The following is a 21,386-nucleotide window of genomic DNA, read 5'->3' as shown; positions in this document are numbered from 1 at the left end:
CATGAAATGCCAGTACAGCAACTCCACGACATACTGGCCAAATGTATCCTGCCAGTGAGGCGTCAAAACGGAGAAGAATCTGAGCCGCACACCCTCCGCGGTATACTGGGAAGCACAGACAGGTATTTAAAGAGACACACACATATATAAAAGTTAAATTTACTGTGGGAACCAAGCAGACTTCACAAAAACACAAGAAAAAGTTAAGTGGCAAAACAAAAGCATTACACAACAACAAGGGCAGGGAAATGGTCATGTGTGCTGCTGTTTCAAGCTATTGTAAACAGCTACAACTAATTATAACAAATAAAGTAGACCAAAGTGTGCAATAGAAAGCCTGTAATCGTATCTCGGGCTTCTGGTGACATGGGTACTCCACCTTCGGATTCTCATTCATCTTGCCACCAGAAGCCTTTGCCTTTTTATGGTGCACACTTTGGTGTCGTTTAGTCCTTATGTAATGATGTGTAAGTACACATGTATTTACTAAGTAACTACTATGTAAATACACAGTAATTAGAGATGCTTCATGTAACGTGTTACGCAGCTTTGTAAATCACAATGCTGAGTTTATCTTTCCGAGATCTGACCAGATCCCAATCCAAGAAGAAGAGGAGGATCAGTTGACAAGTATATCAGACCCTTTGTGTTTTACATTTTTCTTGGTATCCCTGGACTGATAATTGCCCTCTCTTCAAAAACAGGCAAATCCCCACCTCAGGTGTTAATCAAAAAGTGAATCACTGTGTCCCTTATCCATCGTACGCACACATGAGAGTGAATCACCGTGTCCCTTATCCATCGTACGCACACACATGAGAGTGAATCACCATGTCCCTTATCCATCGTACGCACACACATGAGAGTGAATCACCATGTCCCTTATCCATCGTACGCACACACATGAGAGTGAATCACCATGTCCCTTATCCATCGTACGCACACACGAGAGTGAATCACCATGTCCCTTATCCATCGTACGCACACGCGAGAGTGAATCAGCATGTCCCTTATCCATCGTACGCACACGCGAGAGTGAATCAGCATGTCCCTTATCCATCGTACGCACACGCGAGAGTGAATCAGCATGTCCCTTATCCATCGTACGCACACGCGAGAGTGAATCAGCATGTCCCTTATCCATCGTACGCACACGCGAGAGTGAATCAGCATGTCCCTTATCCATCGTACGCACACGCGAGAGTGAATCAGCATGTCCCTTATCCATCGTACGCACACGCGAGAGTGAATCAGCATGTCCCTTATCCATCGTACGCACACGCGAGAGTGAATCAGCATGTCCCTTATCCATCGTACGCACACGCGAGAGTGAATCAGCATGTCCCTTATCCATCGTACGCACACGCGAGAGTGAATCAGCATGTCCCTTATCCATCGTACGCACACGCGAGAGTGAATCAGCATGTCCCTTATCCATCGTACGCACACGCGAGAGTGAATCAGCATGTCCCTTATCCATCGTACGCACACGCGAGAGTGAATCAGCATGTCCCTTATCCATCGTACGCACACGCGAGAGTGAATCAGCATGTCCCTTATCCATCGTACACACATGAGAGTGAATCACCATGTCCCTTATCCATCGTACACACATGAGAGTGAATCACCATGTCCCTTATCCATCGTACGCACACGAGAGTGAATCACCATGTCCCTTATCCATCGTACGCACACACGCGAGAGTGAATCACCGTGTCCCTTATCCATCGTACGCACACACATGAGAGTGAATCACCATGTCCCTTATCCATCGTACGCACACACATGAGAGTGAATCACCATGTCCCTTATCCATCGTACACACACATGAGAGTGAATCACCATGTCCCTTATCCATCGTACACACACACAAGAGTGAATCACCATGTCCCTTATCCATCGTACGCACACGAGAGTGAATCACCATGTCCCTTATCCATCGTACACACACGCGAGAGTGAATCACCATGTCCCTTATCCATCGTACACACACGCGAGAGTGAATCACCGTGTCCCTTATCCATCGTACGCACACACATGAGAGTGAATCACCATGTCCCTTATCCATCGTACGCACACACATGAGAGTGAATCACCATGTCCCTTATCCATCGTACGCACACACGCGAGAGTGAATCACCATGTCCCTTATCCATCGTACACACACGCGAGAGTGAATCACTGTGTCCCTTATCCATCGTACGCACACACATGAGAGTGAATCACCATGTCCCTTATCCATCGTACGCACACAAGAGTGAATCACCATGTCCCTTATCCATCGTACACACACACGCGAGAGTGAATCACCATGTCCCTTATCCATCGTACACACACACGCGAGAGTGAATCACCGTGTCCCTTATCCATCGTACGCACACACGAGAGTGAATCACCATGTCCCTTATCCATCGTACACACACACAAGAGTGAATCACCATGTCCCTTATCCATCGTACGCACACACACGAGAGTGAATCACCGTGTCCCTTATCCATCGTACGCACACACATGAGAGTGAATCACTGTGTCCCTTATCCATCGTACACACACGCGAGAGTGAATCACCATGTCCCTTATCCATCGTACACACACGCGAGAGTGAATCACCGTGTCCCTTATCCATCGTACGCACACACATGAGAGTGAATCACCATGTCCCTTATCCATCGTACGCACACACATGAGAGTGAATCACCATGTCCCTTATCCATCGTACGCACACACGCGAGAGTGAATCACCATGTCCCTTATCCATCGTACACACACGCGAGAGTGAATCACCGTGTCCCTTATCCATCGTACGCACACACATGAGAGTGAATCACCATGTCCCTTATCCATCGTACACACACACACGAGTGAGACACACAGACTGACCGACAGACAGACAGCTTCCACAGACCCCAGATTCTGATTCAGCTAAAAGCAGAATCTGTGACTGAGCTGGAAGTAAAACGCCGTGGCTTTTGAGTTTTCAAAAATGGTTGACGGCTTGATTTATTATTTAAAAAGAAATGTATTTTAATAATCTTTCTTTATATTTTATTATTATTATTATTATTATTATTATTATTATTATTATTATTATTATTATTATTATTATTATTATTATTATTATTAAGTAGTAGTAGTAGTAGTATTTCAGAATTATACAAACAGCTATTTTGTCTGTGTCAGTTTCAGCAAAATAATAGCCAGGCCATTTGAGAGTGCTGATGAGCTTCATTCAGTGGCTGGAAACTGAGCTGTGCTGAGGTTTGAAAAGCTGTTATGATGTTGGGTTTATTACAGGATGTACCCATTCTGTGTTGGGTCAGTATATAGCAGGATGTACCCTTTCTGTACTGGGTCAGTATATTGCAGGATGTACCCATTCTGTACTGAGTCAGTATATTGCAGGATGTACCCATTCTGTACTGGGTCAGTATATTGCAGGATGTACCCATTCTGTACTGGGTCAGTATATTGCAGGATGTACCCATTCTGAACTGGGTCACTATATTGCAGGATGTACCCTTTCTGTACTGGGTCAGTATATTGCAGGATGTACCCATTCTGTACTGGGTCAGTATATTGCAGGATGTACCCTTTCTGTACTGGGTCAGTATATTGCAGGATGTACCCATTCTGTACTGGGTCAGTATATTGCAGGATGTACCCATTCTGTACTGGGTCAGTATATTGCAGGATGTACCCATTCTGTACTGGGTCAGTATATTGCAGGATGTAACCATTCTGAACTGGGTCAGTATATTGCAGGATGTACCCTTTCTGTACTGGGTCAGTATATTGCAGGATGTACCCATTCTGTACTACAGTGAATAGTCTGGACCAGCATTCCGGTTGACGAAACGTGGGACCTCTGTATCAGGATCAATCAAACCCTCAATATCACTTCATAGGGACTAACCCAAACTGTATCAATAAGCAGAGAGCTTTATCAGGAATTCACCAATAACCTGGCAAAATGAGACATAAAACACAGCGCTGATACATAAATATGCCCTGTTGTGCTGCAGAATTCATATAAAGTACTACGTATTGCACTGATTACAATTGTACAGTACATTGAAATATAGCACAGCAGCTTATTTAAATATAAACTGTTTGATGGAAGTGTGAATATACCACCTACATGGTGACAGAGACTTGATAGCTTGTGCTAGAGAAGGCCCTTAGCAAGTGTGATCACAATCAGACAAGCGGTTCTGTAGATAGACACAACTCCAGTGTGAGAATTACGTAGGCTCACCGTCACTGTACTCCCAGGCAGGGATCTGCAATGACGCTTTTTCATAGCCTGTTTCAATTCTGTACAGCCACTTACTTACAGTTAGGAGTTCCACGCTGCCTCAGTAGAGTGGGACTGTATGGTAAAGGGATACTGCAGCTGCCAGTCTCAGCTCTAACCGAGGAGTTTAAGTGCGCCAAGGCTCGACTGGAAATGACATTGGTGGAGTCACATGACGAATGCGTGAGGGAGGCAGCACCTGTGCTGAAAACTGGAAGAAAGTGGGTGACAAAAGAAGCTGTGGAAGATGCAAAGGCTGCCCTTTCTAACAGTGATATCATGGGGCAAGTTCAGCATGGAAGAGGGGGTCATGGTCTCAGTTCAGCTCCTCCTACATGGCACAAAGCAGCCCAGCTCAACGGAGGAAGCTGGTAGTCAGTGAGGTGCAAAAGCAGGAGGAGAGGATGAGGTGCGTAAAGGCAGTTTCCCAGGCCAAGCAGGGAGAATGGACGAGATGGGAGAGTGTGGAACAACGCAAGATCAGCTGGCGAGATCTATGGACAATGAAACAGAGCAGGATCAGTTTCCTGATCAGGTCAACCTATGATGTTCTCCCATCACCACAGAACCTTAGTCTATGGGTAGGATAGGATCCGTGGTGTCCTCGACCTCACCTAGAATATTGTGTTCAGTTCTGGTCACCTCGTTACAAAAAGGATATTGCTGCTCTAGAAAGAGTGCAAAGAAGAGCAACCAGAATTATCCCGGGGTTAAAAGGCATGTCGTATGCAGACAGGCTAAAAGAATTGAATCTATTCAGTCTTGAACAAAGAAGACTACGCGGCGATCTGATTCAAACATTCAAAATCCTAAAAGGTATAGACAATGTCAACCCGGGGGACTTCTTTGACTTGAAAAAAGAAAAAAGGACCAGGGGTCATAAATGGAGATTAGATAAAGGGGCATTCAGAACAGAAAATAGGAGGCACTTTTTTACACAGAGAATTGTGAGGGTCTGGAACCAACCCCAGTAATGTTGTTGAAGCTGACACCCTGGGATCCTTCAAGAAGCTGCTTGATGAGATTCTGGGATCAATAAGCTACTAACAACCAAACGAGCAAGATGGGCTGAATGGCCTCCTCTCGTTTGTAAACTTTCTTATGTTCTTATGTTCTTATGTTCTTTGTGCTCATCGCCAGCTACATTAAGACACATTTTTACAGGATGTAAGGTGGGTCTTAGCCAAGGACGGTTTACATTGCCACCAGTGTCAGCAATATATGAGAGACGAAGATCAACATTCCTCTATCAAGGGGAGCAACCTGCAAGAAAAGGTATTAAAACCAAAACTCGTCTAGGACAACTGGAAGCTGCTAGAGACTGGAAAATGCTGGCAGATGTTGGACAATGGCTTATTTTCCCACCTAAGATTGTCACCACTAACCTTCGACCTGATATTTTCTTGTGGTCTGAAGCAGCATGGCTTGTTCACCTGGTAGAGTTAACAGTGCCATGGGAGGATGCTGTGGATGAGGCGTACGAAAGGAAGAAACTTCGGTACGCTCAACTAGTGGCTGAAGCGGAACAGCAAGGATGGAGAGTCCAGGTTTAGCCAGTGGAGGTGGGTTGTCAAGGATTTGTGGCACTCTCCACAACCCGGTTTCACTGAGACATCGGATTCAGTGGTCAAGAGTTGTGACACATAGTGAAGAACTTATCTGAAGCAGCAGAAAGGAGCAGCAACTGGCTCAGGTTGAGACGAAAGGATTCTGGTTGGGGATTTCAAGCACAGAAGAAAGACAGCAACGTTGATGTAAAGGAAGGTAAGTAAGCTGGGCTTAGCTGAGTGGGGGACGGAGGGGGGTGATGCTGGGAAGCCAGGATCACTGTCCTATTGAGGTGTCGTGAGCTAGTCGACGAAACACCAAGGTGGAAGGTGCCCACTTGTTAGACCCCAGAGAAGTACCCAACTCAGCTCAGCCAGCATCTCAGCCGTTGTGTGTGCTGATGCGCCAGGGAGGCAAAATAGGCTGATCCCTGGAGCCAGCATTACACTTCAGCCATTAACACCAGACAGAAGGATATCTACATCATCATATGGAAGGAAACAGAGATGGATCACATTAGTTTACAGTAAAATAAGCTATGTCTTAGTTGGTGCTTATCTTGGTGATAGCTGACTCCAATATCAGCATGAAGTTTTAACACCTACTCTCATGTAATGGAAATCATAAAGCTTCTGCTCTTAGACTTTACTCAGTGGGATGGAACTCTATTGCCTGTCAACTGGATGAGCTATTACCAGAGTGTGAGATGTAGTTATATTCTCCTCTTAACTTCCATTATATTACAGAGATTTAAATGTGATGATATTAAGCAGAGGGTGACTTTAATGGGAGTGATATTAAATGGTCCGATTGCATTGAGGTGTTAATATGAGCACACTGCACACACCGCGTACCGCATACCGCAGAGCGCACACTGCACACTGGTCTGGCCAGCACACTCTATAAATAGCCTCTGAAGTGAGCCTTTACTAATTCCTTTATTCACAGCTCCAGAAAGAAGACAAGAAGAAGCTTTAGAGGAACTGACAGCAGAATACAACTTGGACTGAACCACTGCCTCCCCCCCCCCCCCCCCGTGCTTCCCCTCACATCCCACACATAGCACGGTCCGAGACTCAAACACTGAGATGCATTGTGAATGACAGGACAAAGGCTGACTCAATGCAATGCTAAGGGGCCCTATTCACAAATCTTTAACTCTGGAGTTATAATCGCACAGTAGGGTGCAAATCTCTGCCAACAAGGGGAGAGTATGCATACGTGTCAGAGAATCTACAGTGTGGGGGTGTCAGGATGAGAGGTCCTAATACCTGCTGCACAGGGAGGGTGAATTTACAGTGGGTTTTTTTTCTAAAACACAGGCCCAAACTGTTGCAAAGACCAAATAAAACTTAAACAAACAACTGTGCTGATAAAATGCTACTCTACACAAGCCTAAGTTTCAGAAGATTCATCATTCTACAATAAAATAAATACAAACTTTCAATTATTCTTGTTTTTTTTTCATCACTTCATTGAAACTTATATTTTAATATGTTTTATTTCAGTAAGTGGGGCAGCAGTGTGGAGTAGTGGTTAGGGTTCTGGCCAGAGGGTCGTGGGTTCAATCCCTGGTGGGGGACACTGCTGCTGCACCCTTGAGCAAGGTACTTTACCTAGATTGCTCCAGTAAAAACCCAACTGTATAAATGGGTAATTGTATGTCAAAATAATGTGATATCTTGTAACAATTGTAAGTCGCCCTGGATAAGGGTGTCTGCTAAGAAATAAATAATAATAAAGTAAGGTTCACAGCAATACCTACTAAAGACCATGACAAGATGCTTCTAGTTAGTTCCACACGAGGGCTTTTTGCAATGTGAGACTAAAGGTTTAGATTAATTTGATTATTAGTCTCCCCTTCTACACCTGTGTGAGCTTCCCTGTAATGAAAAAAACATCATTGCATCTCATTAGCAGCAGCACTGAACTCAACCAGCCCGTCACAATGCAATAGTCAGCTGGGAATCCCACACAGAGGCAGAAGTGAAGACTAATAATCAAAGTATTCTCACGATCCAAGCTTTAGTATCTTATTGAGCTGCCCACATCCTACCAGTGCCCATTAGACAGAGCAGAGCCATCGTCACTTGGAAAGGGAAAAAAACTTATTGGATGATAAACTAAGGAGCAGCAGCATTGGGGTCAGGCCTGGTCAGAACTTATTTTAATTGAAAGGGGTTATGGAAGGATCAAAGTCAAGATGCAAATAAAGCTGTACTCCCCCTCACTGATAGATAACTGCAGTGATGTTTTGTGATTCGGTTTTAATGATGTGCTACACAGGTCTAACACAAAAGTGCAGAGCGAAGCAGCTCCCAAGCAAACTGTAAATCTGCTGCGCCAGTCCCCCGAAACCTCCCTCCCTTGCAGGTAGGAATTCAAATCTCATATTAGCAGCAATTCAGCTCCCAATTTGTCCCTGTTTGTTGCGAAATTGGGTCAGATCGCTGATGGGCTTCGATGAGATGAAAGAGAGGGGTTTCACATTTTAAAACACTCAGCAAGAATCAGAATTATTAAACAAGTTTCAGTTATTTTATTTTTGTGTAATAAATGACTGTGTTGTTAACTTGCTGAGCACACTGCTGCAGTTTTTAAAAAAAAAAAAATGTGAATACAAAATAGCAACACCAGGATGATTGAACAGTTTTACTGGGACAAAAAAAAAATGAAGGACAATCCCAGCTTTCCCGGGACGTCTGGTAACCCGAAATTTTAACCACATCAGTAAAAAGGCCACCTGAGATTGAATTGTTCTGATTTGCTCCTATTGAAGACTAAGTAAATTCACCTTCAATATTATTGTCAGCTGCGTATTCATTATGAAGTCCACTACAGTTTTCCAATATTCCTTTACTTTCCTTCCTTCCAAATGGTCACTTGTGTTATTTTTAAATTCTGAAAAATCCAGTTTAATATTAGCGACACTCCTCACTGAAAATCAAAATACTCATTTCTGATTGTATATAATCACATCTAGGAATACAATGCATTCTGTTTTTCTAAATAGGTTACTATCTTGCTGCTAAGTTCTTGTTTTTTGCTTTCCCCAAGATCCAGCACACTCAGTGTCTAGTCATGAGTTAGCACTTATATGTAAGATCGCTGTTTGGGAGATGTAAAAACGTTTTTCATGATCAACATATGCTTGTATGTACACTCCATTCATTGATGGGTTCATAATTCAAATTGCAAATGATTTTAAATTAACCAATGTTATCATTTTTTTTCTTTTATTGATTCGAAACGTAATTTTTAATAATCTAGGTCAGATTAATCATTGTCCGAAATGTTCTCGAGTTAGGGGAGTTTCTGCGAGGACCGCTGCTCTAGACTGTAGGAGAATCTGTGTTCCGTCACCACCTGAATGTCTTTGTATGAAGCTGCACAAATTTGATCAAAAACTTTTTCAAGAAACGAAAAATAAAATCCCAGTGAATCGTGAAAACAGCTTGACGGAAGGTCGAAACCAGACTCACTGGACTGGATCACAAACCAGATTCAAAACGGGCTGAACCCAATCGCACATTTTGAGCAGGAAACGTTAGCTTTGGTTGTAAACAGGAAGTCGTTACGTGGAAGTAATTGTGAACAGGAACTTGATACTAGACCTTGATTGTGAGCAGGAAACTGTCAGTCGCTTCTAATAGTGAAAAAACAGCATGCGAGCTGACTCTGAAGATGAAATAAAAACTTGACAGGGAAACAGGGAAACTTGTGATGGTAAAGTGTAATTTCGTGAGCCCGAACAGACCGAACAGAACTGGACAATCTGATTTGGAGAAACCGTTCCACCTTCCTGCCATAGAACATGTTCCACTTGTTCGTTTGAGTTGTTCCACGCTGTGAGATATGGCGGTGCCCCACAGGTATAGCTATGTCCAAATGTTTTGCATCACCCAGAATTTTAGGATTGAGGTACAATAAAAAAATATGTATGAACATCATTTAGACCTTTTATCTACCTTCATGTAATCAAAGAAACTACAAAATGATCTTGCAAAAGTCTACCGGAAGCCATAATAGTAGTACAGCAGTATTTCATGTTAGAGTTTGAAATGTCACTTTTTGATATTGTTATTTATTTATTTAGCAGACGCCTTTATCCAAGGCGACTTACAGAGACTAGGGTGTGTGAACTATGCATCAGCTGCAGAGTCACTTACAATTACATCTCACCCGAAAGACGGAGCACAAGGAGATGAAGTGACTTGCTCAGGGTCACACAATGAGTCAGTGGCTGAGGTGGGATTTGAACCAGGGACCTCCTGGTTACAAGCCCTTTTCTTTAACCACTGGACCACACAGCCTCCTTGTTGTCTGTTTATCTTTAAGTATATGGAAAACTACAAAACGATGTGTAATTCAATATGTGAATGGAACATTATTCAGCAGGCTCCATTTGACTTCATGAAACAAAAATAGTTAATTCTATAGGGTGATGCAAAACTTTTGGCCAGACTTGAAATACTGTCAAACTACAATAAACGTTGCCTCGGTTTACGATGGCCTGTACTGTATAACGAGATTTTTTTAAATATATTTGACTCATAATAATATTATTAATGGTATAGTTTATTATATATAATATAAATATCCAAGTCTGTTCACCTCACGAAATTCCGCCTTTAGTTGGCTATTATTGTGAACAGGAGGTTGCCACTGAGAGAAAATATTAATTGAAATAGTAGCTGGTAGGGTCTGTATAGGCAATGTGAGGCAATGTATTTCAAGTTGATCAATTATAGTATATATATCTGGCACTGCTAAACTCTGCATGAACACAAAAAAAGAACAATAAATAGATTTGTAAAAATGAATGAGTAAACAGGAAATATAAAATCGGGCTTGGATTGTGAACAGGAAGCAGTAAATATATGTTTGGCTAAAACCAGGAAGTAGTTAGGGGACTTGTGAACATCTGATTTGTTTGTGAACAGGAAATACAACAGGAAGTGGTATAAATAAGCTAAAAACAGGAAGTTGCTGGACTCATTGTGAACAGGAAATAGCAAGTGAGCTTTGATTGAAACAAGAAGTCACTTTGTTTGGACTGTGACTAGGAAGCCGATACTTGAACAGAAAAGGCTGGGTGCAAGGACTTGAAAATGTTACTTTGAAAGAGCAGGGAGTGGGGCGGGTGTTGTATTTGTGACAGTGGCCTGCAAAAAACAAGTTAGACCCAGAGCATTGGGAGTGTGGTTTGTCAGGATTGGAGAAAAAAAATCCACCAGCAAACAGAGACAGAACGTGACAAACCAGACTCAGAAACAAACAAAAAAAAGACTGAAATCAGATAATAAAAAAATTGGAAAGAAAAAAAGAATCCTTTGAACAGTTTTGAAGGGAAACAGAGCAACAAGAACTCAAGAAAAATGTAAAAATTCCGGTTTACAAAAAAGAGGAGAACGGAGGGGGTGGGGGGGGCTGGGGCTGTTAGAGACGTTTTTTGGAATGAATCCTTGGCGATACGCAAAGTTTAGAAGAGGGGGAAAAATGAAACCAGAAATGAACTGCACACACAAAAAAAAATCCTGCAAAAGCATAAAAATTCTTTAAGCTATTGAATGGTTAAGAGTACCAAAGATCACTTACCGTCTTCAGTTGGTACGTAAATATTAAGGTAGAGACAATCCTCACTCTGGTTCTGCACGTATCCTGCCACGATTTCCAGGTTATCTGTAAACCACACCGGGAGCATGATCTCCGGCAGCACCCCGTGAATATTCTGCGGGCAAACTGGTGCAAACTGAGTGGCGTTCCGGATTTCAGGCCAGGAACCTGGGGCTTCCGGGGGCTGAAACCTCCGCTCTCCGACTGGGGGGGTAGCGTAGGGTACCCCCAAATACTGCTCCACGGGTCCCAGGATCTCATTGTTGAGATCTTTCTTCACTCCGCGAAGTTTGCCGTAGTTGGTGGTCACCAGTGGGTATTTGCTGCTGGCTCCGTCGGTTTTTTGGCACGAGGTCAGGGCTAGCGGCAGGGCCAAGCCCAGGACCCACAGGATACAAGTGTCCGCCCTCCTTTTAGGGGAGAATGCTGGGACCCCGCATTGGGAGAACCATTCCGGAACGAGGAAGTAAAACATTTTGAATTGAGAAAGGAAGTCACTGAATGCGGCCGTACAGGTATAAATATATTGTATTCCTTCTTCCTTTGAAGAATAAACTCTTTTTCATGTGGTTGATGGTGATTGTGTTTGGGTGTTTGTTTGTTTTTTAGAATCCTGCTTCTTGTTTTTTTGCCTGCAGCCCAGTCGCTAGTAGGGAACAGTGCCTGTCTGTTTTCTCCTCTCTGTTACGTTCCATCTTCCCAAGCTTCCCTCATGAGAGTGCTGGGAGGGGGGCTCACTCCATCCTCCAGAGACCTCACTGCGGGAGAGAGGAGAGGGGGGAGGGGGGGAGGAGGAGAGAGGGAGAGAGAGAGAGAGAGAGTGTTAGCACTGAGTTGTCTGTTTCGTTTCAGATTGATTTTCGGATCTTGTTGTCTGAATGAGTCCCACTCTTCAGGGCTACTGACTGTACTGAAAACTCGGCTCAAAGCTGAGGGAGGCAGGGAGGGCTTCAACCTGTTTGTTTGGCATTTATTTATTATTTTAAGTTTCACAGAAGGCACCTTATAAGCCCAACTGTATTATAATTTCATATTTATGAACAAGAGCAGGCCATTCGGCCCATCAGTGCTCATCCGATTCCTAGTAGATGATTGATCTCAAAACTTTGTCGAGTCGGGTCTTGAAAAATCCCAATGATTCACCATCAACATGACTAGGTACCTCATTCCCTATCCTCAGCACTCTCTGCTCTTAGTCTATCTCAATCCCCACAGGATTCGAAGTGCGGTCTCACCAGTGCGTCATGCAACCACCTGGACTCTATGCTTTTGACAATATAAGCAAGCATTCTGGAGGTGCCAATGATATTCAGCTTCCTGCACGGCTGTACAAAGCCATCAGTAGCATGACAAAGGAGATCACCATGACCTTTGTCGCTGTAGGCACCGGGGAACATGTCTAACTGACTTACAGACACCCCCAGATTGTGATTCTCTCAAAAGCTTGTGTTAAAATATGTCCAGAACAAGTTTCACCTCAATTGAATGAGCGATTCTCCAGATACATGGAGGGATACAAACACTTTTATACTGTTCTGTTAAAATCTTTTTTCCAAACACACAACATCAGTGTAATCTAAGAGAATGCACTGCAGTGACAACATATAGATTCGAACAGGAAATCAGAAATCTGGAGCGGCTGGGGAGTTTGTGACTGTGTGTGTTGTCAGTTTCAGAAACAGCGCTGTCCAATCCTGAGCACTTACACATGTATGGAACAAATTCTAAGAACGATGGTTTCTAATGAGTGTTCTATACATTTGGAAGGGTTATAGTGTCTGGGGTATTTTCATTGCAGTTTCCATGCACTTCTGTATTTTAAACCATTGCAGACTTTTCACCGCCTAAATTACAGATGGATAAATGAGCCACGACAATGCTGAATGCAGAAGAAAATAAAATACAAATGAAAGGGGTCGATTTCCAATTCGCAATCTGGATAAATCAAACCTGTAACACAGAAGAACAAGACGCCTCCTTCCACTATACCCATTATATTACACTATAAATTAAAAAAATAACGCAGACTCTGGTATCACAATGAAATGCTGATCGCAGTTGTAGAACCTGAACTCCATACTTCACAGTTTCTACCTGGTGGGGGCATTTTTTGAAGTGGGGACAGGGGATCTCGCTCACTGTCCGTCTCCTATACCCCTCTTCTCTCCATTCCTCTTTCTCGCTCACAACTCCCTACACCAAACCAGAACTTTGCAAGAATCATAAGGAAGGAGTTCATGCATACCCTGCCAGTTTTGCAGTCATATCTTGCAAATTCCTGATCCCTGCAGCCTTGCATCATCCATCCAATCCTTACTGTTCTCTCCTTAAATGGGCATTCATGGTCTTGTTTAATCCTTGCAATTCAATGCAATCTCCCTCCTCCCTCTCTGTTCTGTCTTTATTGCCCCTCCCTCTCCTTCCCTCTCCCACAGCCTTTTCCCCATCCCTCCTTCTCTCTTACACATTCCCTCTCCCTTCTCTCTGTCCCGTCTCTCTCACACACTCCTCTCTAAACCCCTTTCTCCCACTCTACCTCTTTCCTAACCTTCCTCCCCTTTCTTAATCGACCCCCATTCCCTCAACTCTTTATCGTCTCTCCTCGTCGCTCTTTTCCTTAAAATAAGAGCGCATGTGTGTTTGTGACAGAAGGCAGTTCTCCAGCACATGGAGCAGACAGCTCACACAGAGCAGAGTCAAAGAGCTCACTCAATTTTAACAAAACATCCCAAACTGACAGCAATCCGTTTGTAAAGCACAGACGGAACCCGACCCCAGACCCACGACCCACACTCTGTGTCTCTCTCCGTCAACCAAACCATTTAACATGGGCCTGTTACCTGATCATGAAAATAATACCCAAGGAAGGTATGCATTGTGCGCTGTTTGATTTACACACAGAAAAACACAATCCCACAGTCACTCACATAAACACACAATCCCACAGTCACACAGAGTCACAGTGCTGTCTCGCTGACTGCTGGCTCTCCTCAGTGACAGTGTTATGGATGGCTGTGTGTGTTATCAGCCGATGTGACTGATTGCAGCGCAGAGGGGAAATGTAGCTACGAGCCTCCAAGACCAGGGCCATACATCACAGCTTGGCAGCATGAAAGTCAGGCCATTCACAACCGCAGCCTGTGTAATAGCTTGTGGAATAGCCTGGACTCGAACCAGCGACGTCCAGGCTATAGAGCGCATCCTGCACTCCACGCGGAGCGCCTTTACCAGATGCTCCACCCGGGAGTCCATGATGTCTCAATCTTAAACTTCTGGCCACAGCTGTAGGTTGCACTTTCTTGGTTATTTCACCAGGATATCTTTTATTATTTTAAGTTTGTATGCCTTATTCTCAGAATATCTATTACACTTGCGCTTCCTGGGTCATTTCCCCTCAGCCGTGTCTTCTTTGTCAAAGCATGTTACTGGATGAAAGCATGTCAGTCAGTAGGGGAAGCAGCTGATTGGTTAATGAAGCCAGTGAAGGGGGTGGGAGCAGTTTCACCCTCCAGGTGACCAAGGAAGTCCAACACTACCTGAATGCAGGGCTTGCAAACAGCAATGCAGTACCAGATATCATATTTTAAAATAAAAACCCATGTTTGCAAAAATATTTTTCAACTTTGTACATTTGAGATCTATGTAGCTAATGGGGTCGCACAACACCTCAGATTGATGGATTTTGTTTGTCAAATAAACAAATATGTTTCAAACGAACAAAGGGATTTCTATTTTTCAGATCTGCTTTTCATGCACAATATACATTCGAAGGGTGCTTTTGATAGAATGTGACCACAGTAGTGGGATCTTATTTTAACACTGTAATGGTATTAAGAACCACTCCGATAGTAACCCATTGCAGTTCAGTACAGTACCATGGTATCATATCATATCATATCTGTCTGTCTGTCTGTCTGTACTGTGCAATGTATTTTTAGTTGCTGGTGATGCTGTTGATGGTCCTGCTAGCTAAGGTTCTTCAGCGTTGTGTTCATCCTTTTCCTGAGGAGTACAGACAGCAAAGTGTTATTTAGTGGCTGTATTTTTTTCTACAGTACAATGTATCATGTCGCTTTAAAGCCTTTGGTGGTATCTCAGCTGTCTGTTTGAAATCTGTCGCCACATGGCTGGAATCAGACGCAATCTGCCTGACTCAGACTTACTAGACCCAGAGGACGGTATTTATAGCTCAGAGCAGGCATACAGCCTCGATTGCATCGTTCAGTGCTAAGCGATGCTTTCACGTGAGTATTCGCTCCTCTCTTTAGCTTTGTTACTCTTCGTTTGGTTCTTTGCTTGTTAATTCAGGAGGGATTTTAAAAGGAACATGTTCTGAGGTTCAGGTCGACCGCTGGAGTGACTTTGACCTACAGCACAACAGGAAGTGATTAGATGTCAGCTCTCAACATCTTTGAAAAAACCCCAGACATTAAAAACACTGAATACAAGAGGGGCAGGGATACTGCTGCCAGTGCTAATAAGAGGGGGAAAATGGGTTTTGCAGAGAGAGAGAGAGAGAGAGAGAGAGAGAGATAGAGAGAGGGCGGGGGGGGGGTGAGAGAGAGACGGTGAGAGAGAGGGGTGAGAGAGAGGGTGAGAGAGGAAGACGGAGAGAGGGGGTGAGAGAGAGAGAGGGTGAGAGAGATGGAGAGAGGGGGGAGAGGGAGAGCAAGAGATAGAGAGAGATGGGGTGAGAGAGAGAGGGGGGGTGAGAGAGAGAGGGTGAGAGAGAGAGATGGAGAGAGGGAGAGAGAGGGAGAGGGAGAAAGAGAGATAGAGAGGGTGAGAGAGAGAGATGGAGAGAGGGGGTGAGAGAGAGGGTGAGAGAGAGATGAAGAGGGGGTGAGAGAGAGATAGAGAGGGGGGTGAGAGAGGGGGGTGAGAGAGAGAGAGGGTGAGAGAGAGAGAGATGAAGAGAGGGGGTGAGAGAGATGGAGAGAGGGGGGAGAGGGAGAGCGAGAGATAGAGAGAGGGTGAGAGAGAGAGAGATGGAGAGAGGGGGTGAGAGAGGGAGAAGGGGAGAGAGAGAGAGAGAGGGCTTCATTCCAAGGAAAGCTGCTCCGAGGTTTCTTCTGGGATCTTCTAACACAATAGAAAGCTGTGGGCTGACAGGCTCCTATAGGCTAGGAACACTTAATCACATTTGTAGCTCAGGTGCTGTAGAGGGAAATCAATCCAGGTCTCATACAGAGAGATGCCCAGGGGCTGTGATGACACGACACCACAGCACTGCAGACCAAGCGCTGGCAGCTGAGGCATCTGCAAGAACACAGAGCTTATTTAAAGGCTGGCTGTGGTTGTGTCAGGAGGACAAATCTTTGCACTAATGCCTTCATTTGTGGTACTGCCGTAACACTAGAAGAAACGAGTCAAGCAGACCAGACTAGTGCCTTCATCAGTGTTATTGAAACTAGAAGAGACTGAGTCAAGCAGACCAGCGTTTGGACTCTAGTGCCTTCATCAGTTATTGAAACTAGAAGCGACTGAGTCAAGCAGACCAGCGTTTGGGCTCTAGTGCCTTCATCAGTGTTATTGAAACTAGAAGAGACGGAGTCAAGCAGACCAGCGTTTGGGCTCTAGTGCCTTCATCAGTGTTATTGAAACTAGAAGAGACCGAGTCAAGCAGACCAGCGTTTGGGCTCTAGTGCCTTCATCAGTGTTACTGAAACTAGAAGAGACCGAGTCAAGCAGACCAGCGTTTGGGCTCTAGTGCCTTCATCAGTGTTACTGAAACTAGAAGAGACCGAGTCAAGCAGACCAGCGTTTGGGCTCTAGTGTCTTCATCAGGGTTACTGAAACTAGAAGAGACTGAGTCAAGCAGACCAGCGTTTGGGCTCTAGTGCTCATTCAACGTTCCACTGTGCAGGCGTGTTTTTTTTTTTTTTATTGGTCTGTTAAGTTTGAGAACGACACTAAAAGATGTTCTGCTTTATTTTACTCCTTCGCAGAGTACTTGTTGGTGTTGATTGTTAAATATTTTGTCTTTCTTTTCACACTTTACTGGTGGCAAATCCTCGTAATCATTTCTAGCAGACTGTGTGTGCGTGTGCGTGTGTGCGTGGGGACGTGTGGGGGGTGATGTCCAGTTTTGAAAACACGCATTACACTGAACCCCCTTTCGCAGTCAGAGTTGCTCGCTGCAAGAGTATCCAATCTGAGGATTTTTTTTTGGTTTGTTTGTCAGGAATGTTTTTACCTGCACTGAATGTAACTGCATGTCAACGATCTACCCTGTGACGGTTACCATGGCGATCACCCACTCTTGTCATCCGAACTGAGCATCAACATTTACTTCAATAGTGATGTCTTTGAAATCTTCCTCTTGCACATTGTAGAAAAAATTAAAGCAAAGAAACTAAAAGATCTTCGATTTTGAACCCTTAGTTAGCACTCACTTAAAGGAGGGGCAGAAATAATGTTACTAGTGCTAATAAGAGGTAAGGACATTGATTTTGGGCAGCGTTCCTTTAAGAGGTTGTTGTCAGTGTGATTATGTTGTGTTTTGTAATTGGTGCCATGGCACAGTTTTACTCAAGCAGCTAGCTTGCTGTGCTCACTGCCCTGTGTTTAAACCTCAGTGGTTTTCAGATATTGGCACAGCATTGCCTGTGTAATGCCTTCCTCAGACATTGTGCACAGATACACTGAAAGCCTTTAGCAATCTCTGGGTTCTAAAAAATACCTACATTTCTGGACTCCAGTTACAATTCTGAATTGGAAGTCTTTAAATGCTTTTGCAAAGAAAGTCTGACTCCTACCAACAGAAAACAAAAGTAGCAGGTAGGCTACGTGTTTTACGTACACTGTAACATTTAAAAAGGACGTATTTCTGTAAAGTGTGTGCAGTATATGTAAGGTACGGTATCTTATCATAACATGTCAGTGTGGCACCATGATCAGCTTTGTGTTAATTGTGTACAAAGTAGTGCTAAAATAAGAACATGGATTTAAAAGCTTTGGTTAGCTTAAAGGATAGTGTCTCTAGCCTTGGTTTCTAGGTCTTATTTTGCATTCCCCCCCTCACTAAACTAACCTGGCATTTTAATAAAAAGGTGGGCCGGATTGATCCCCAGGTTAAATTAGTAAACTCAGCCGGCGTTGCTGCCATTGCGCTGAGGAGGCAGAATGAATTCCCTGTGGTGGCGTCTCAATCCCAGCTCTGACTGCAGCACAGTGTCAGGCCCTCGCTGCAAATCGATAGCTCTTTAATTGCAGCCCACCAGAACGCAAGGTGAGGAATTCATCAGAACTCACCAGTCAATCGGCTGCTTGCAGACTGTGAGGTCTGAGCTGCACCTCTGCAGAACCAGCCTCAACGGCAGTTCATCTCGCTGACGAATATTATTAGCTGCTGAAGCTGCAACTGGGGTAAAGCTTCCAATAAAATGATTCCCGTGTTGATGAGATCTCTATCCTCGATCTGCATTCTCTTAGCTGTTTAATATCCAGTGTGCGTGTTCTGTGTTGTGTTGTGTTGTTTCAGATCAGATCATTACTTACCAGACTTATTCCTTCCTTAAGGCAGGGGAAGTGAGCGGGGGAAACGTATCAGTGTTGCACTGTGCACTAAAGTGAGCGGGGGAAGCATATCAGTGTTGTGCTGTGCACTGAAATGAGCAGGGGAAGCGTATCAGTGTTGCACTGTGCACTGAAGTGAGCTGGGGAAGCGTATCAGTGTTGCACTGTGCACTGAAGTGAGCTGGGGAAGCGTATCAGTGTTGCACTGTGCACTAAAGTGAGCGGGGGAAGCGTATCAGTGTTGCACTGTGTACTGAAGTAAGCTGGGGAAGCGTATCAGTGTTGCACTGTGCACTGAAGTGAGCAGGGGAAGCGTTTCAGTGTTGCGCTGTGCACTGAAGTGAGCAGGGGAAGCGTATCAGTGTTGCGCTGTGCACTGAAGTGAGCAGGGGAAGCGTATCAGTGTTGCACTGTGCACTGAAGTGAGCTGGGGAAGCATATCAGTGTTGCACTGTGCACTGAAGTGAGCAGGGGAAGCGTATCAGTGTTGCACTGTGCACTGAAGTGAGCAGGGGAAGCGTATCAGTGTTGCACTGTGCACTGAAGTGAGCTGGGGAAGCATATCAGTGTTGCACTGTGCACTGAAGTGAGCAGGGGAAGCATATCAGTGTTGCACTGTGCACTGAAGTGAGCAGGGGAAGCATATCAGCGTTGCACTGTGCACTGAAGTGAGCAGGGGAAGCGTATCAGTGTTGCGCTGTGCACTTCAGAAAATCAACCCTGAGAGTCAAAAGCAATTTCTGCTAGACTAGAGCACACATTACAGCCAGATGTATTCATTATTTCTCATTCACAATGTTAGCCATAAAAAGGCAACACAAAAGGCTGTTCACATAGTAGCAGGTTATAGAGGGAATGAAAAAGGACAACGTTAAAACCAAGCAAAACAGAGAAGGCTATAGACAGGAGAATTGAAATGAACATCATAATAAAACAAATAATATTTCATAATATCGTTTAGTTTGCCCAGTTATTTTACTGACTTTGATAATAATAATTTAAAAGAATATTTTATATAATCTACATTTTCATTGAATTTCCGGCCTGTTCTAAATCACATTAATGTTTTTTTCTCTCATCATTCTCTACAGCAATGTGTACTATGTTGTTTCTTAATAGAATTTGAATTGGTGTTTTTCTTGTTGCTGATGATGGTTCTGTGTTATTGCGCTTTGAGACACTGGTCCATTGTTTTATCCTACAGAGCTGAAATTATTTTTTATAACTAGAGATGTGAACAAAAATAAAGCCTTCCCGGGAGCATAATCGAGAAGGTGTGGTCCAGTGGTTAAAGTCCTTGAGGGGGCTCCCGAGCGGCGCATCCAGTAAAAGCACTCTCGTAGAGTGCAGGATGTGCCCTATAGTCTGGATGTCGCCGGTTCAAGTCCAGGCCATTCCTTCGCTGATCGAGGACGGGAGCTCCCAGGGGGCGGCGCGCAATTGGCCGATTCTCTTTCAATGGTTCTACCTGATTCCACTGGTCCCTTCGCACTGTGCTCTCAGTGCAGAAATCAATAGCAGCTTCATCCTGACCTTCCAATACAGATTATTACATCATTTCTACAAATGACACCTACAGCCCTACAGAAAATCAAGTCTATCATACACTATAAACTATACCCACACTGCACTACAGAAACCCAGATCTATCACTATGAACTATACCCACACTGCACTACAGAAACCCAGATCTATCACTATAAACTATACCTACACTGCACTACAGAAACCCAGGTCTATCACTATAAACTATACCTACACTGCACTACAGAAACCCAGATCTATCACTATGAACTATACCTACACTGCACTACAGAAACCCAGATCTATCACTATGAACTATACCTACACTGCACTACAGAAACCCAGATCTATCACTAGAAACTATACCTACACTGCACTACAGAAACCCAGGTCTATCACTATAAACTATACCCACACTGCACTGCAGAAACCCAGATCTATCACTATAAACTATACCTACACTGCACTACAGAAACCCAGGTCTATCACTATAAACTATACCTACACTGCACTACAGAAACCCAGGTCTATCACTATAAACTATACCTACACTGCACTACAGAAACCCAGGTCTATCACTATAAACTATACCCACACTGCACTACAGAAACCCAGGTCTATCACTATAAACTATACCTACACTGCACTGCAGAAACCCAGGTCTATCACTATAAACTATACCTACACTGCACTACAGAAACCCAGGTCTATCACTATAAACTATACCTACACTGCACTACAGAAACCCAGGTCTATCACTATAAACTATACCTACACTGCACTGCAGAAACCCAGGTCTATCACTATAAACTATACCTACACTGCACTACAGAAACCCAGATCTATCACTATAAACTATACCTACACTGCACTACAGAAACTCAGA

The 21,386-nt window shown here is 44.0% G+C and overlaps 1 protein-coding gene across 2 annotated transcripts in view; it reads right to left on the bottom strand.

The window, feature by feature from the left end:
• The window catches only part of LOC117404602 (neuroligin-2), a 113,015-nt gene that overhangs the window by 70,274 nt on the left and 21,355 nt on the right, over positions 1-21,386 (bottom strand). For both annotated transcript variants that reach the window (XM_059014421.1, XM_059014420.1), the window contains exon 2: positions 11,441-12,216. In XM_059014421.1, coding sequence (XP_058870404.1) covers positions 11,441-11,933 — 493 coding nt within the window. In that variant the 5' untranslated portion in view covers positions 11,934-12,216. The remainder of the gene's footprint in view (positions 1-11,440; positions 12,217-21,386) is intronic.

This window comes from Acipenser ruthenus, chromosome 48 (genome assembly GCF_902713425.1).
Source record: "Acipenser ruthenus chromosome 48, fAciRut3.2 maternal haplotype, whole genome shotgun sequence".
In the NCBI taxonomy this organism is placed as follows: Eukaryota; Metazoa; Chordata; class Actinopteri; order Acipenseriformes; family Acipenseridae; genus Acipenser; species Acipenser ruthenus.
This window is presented reverse-complemented; position numbering and strand designations above follow the sequence as displayed.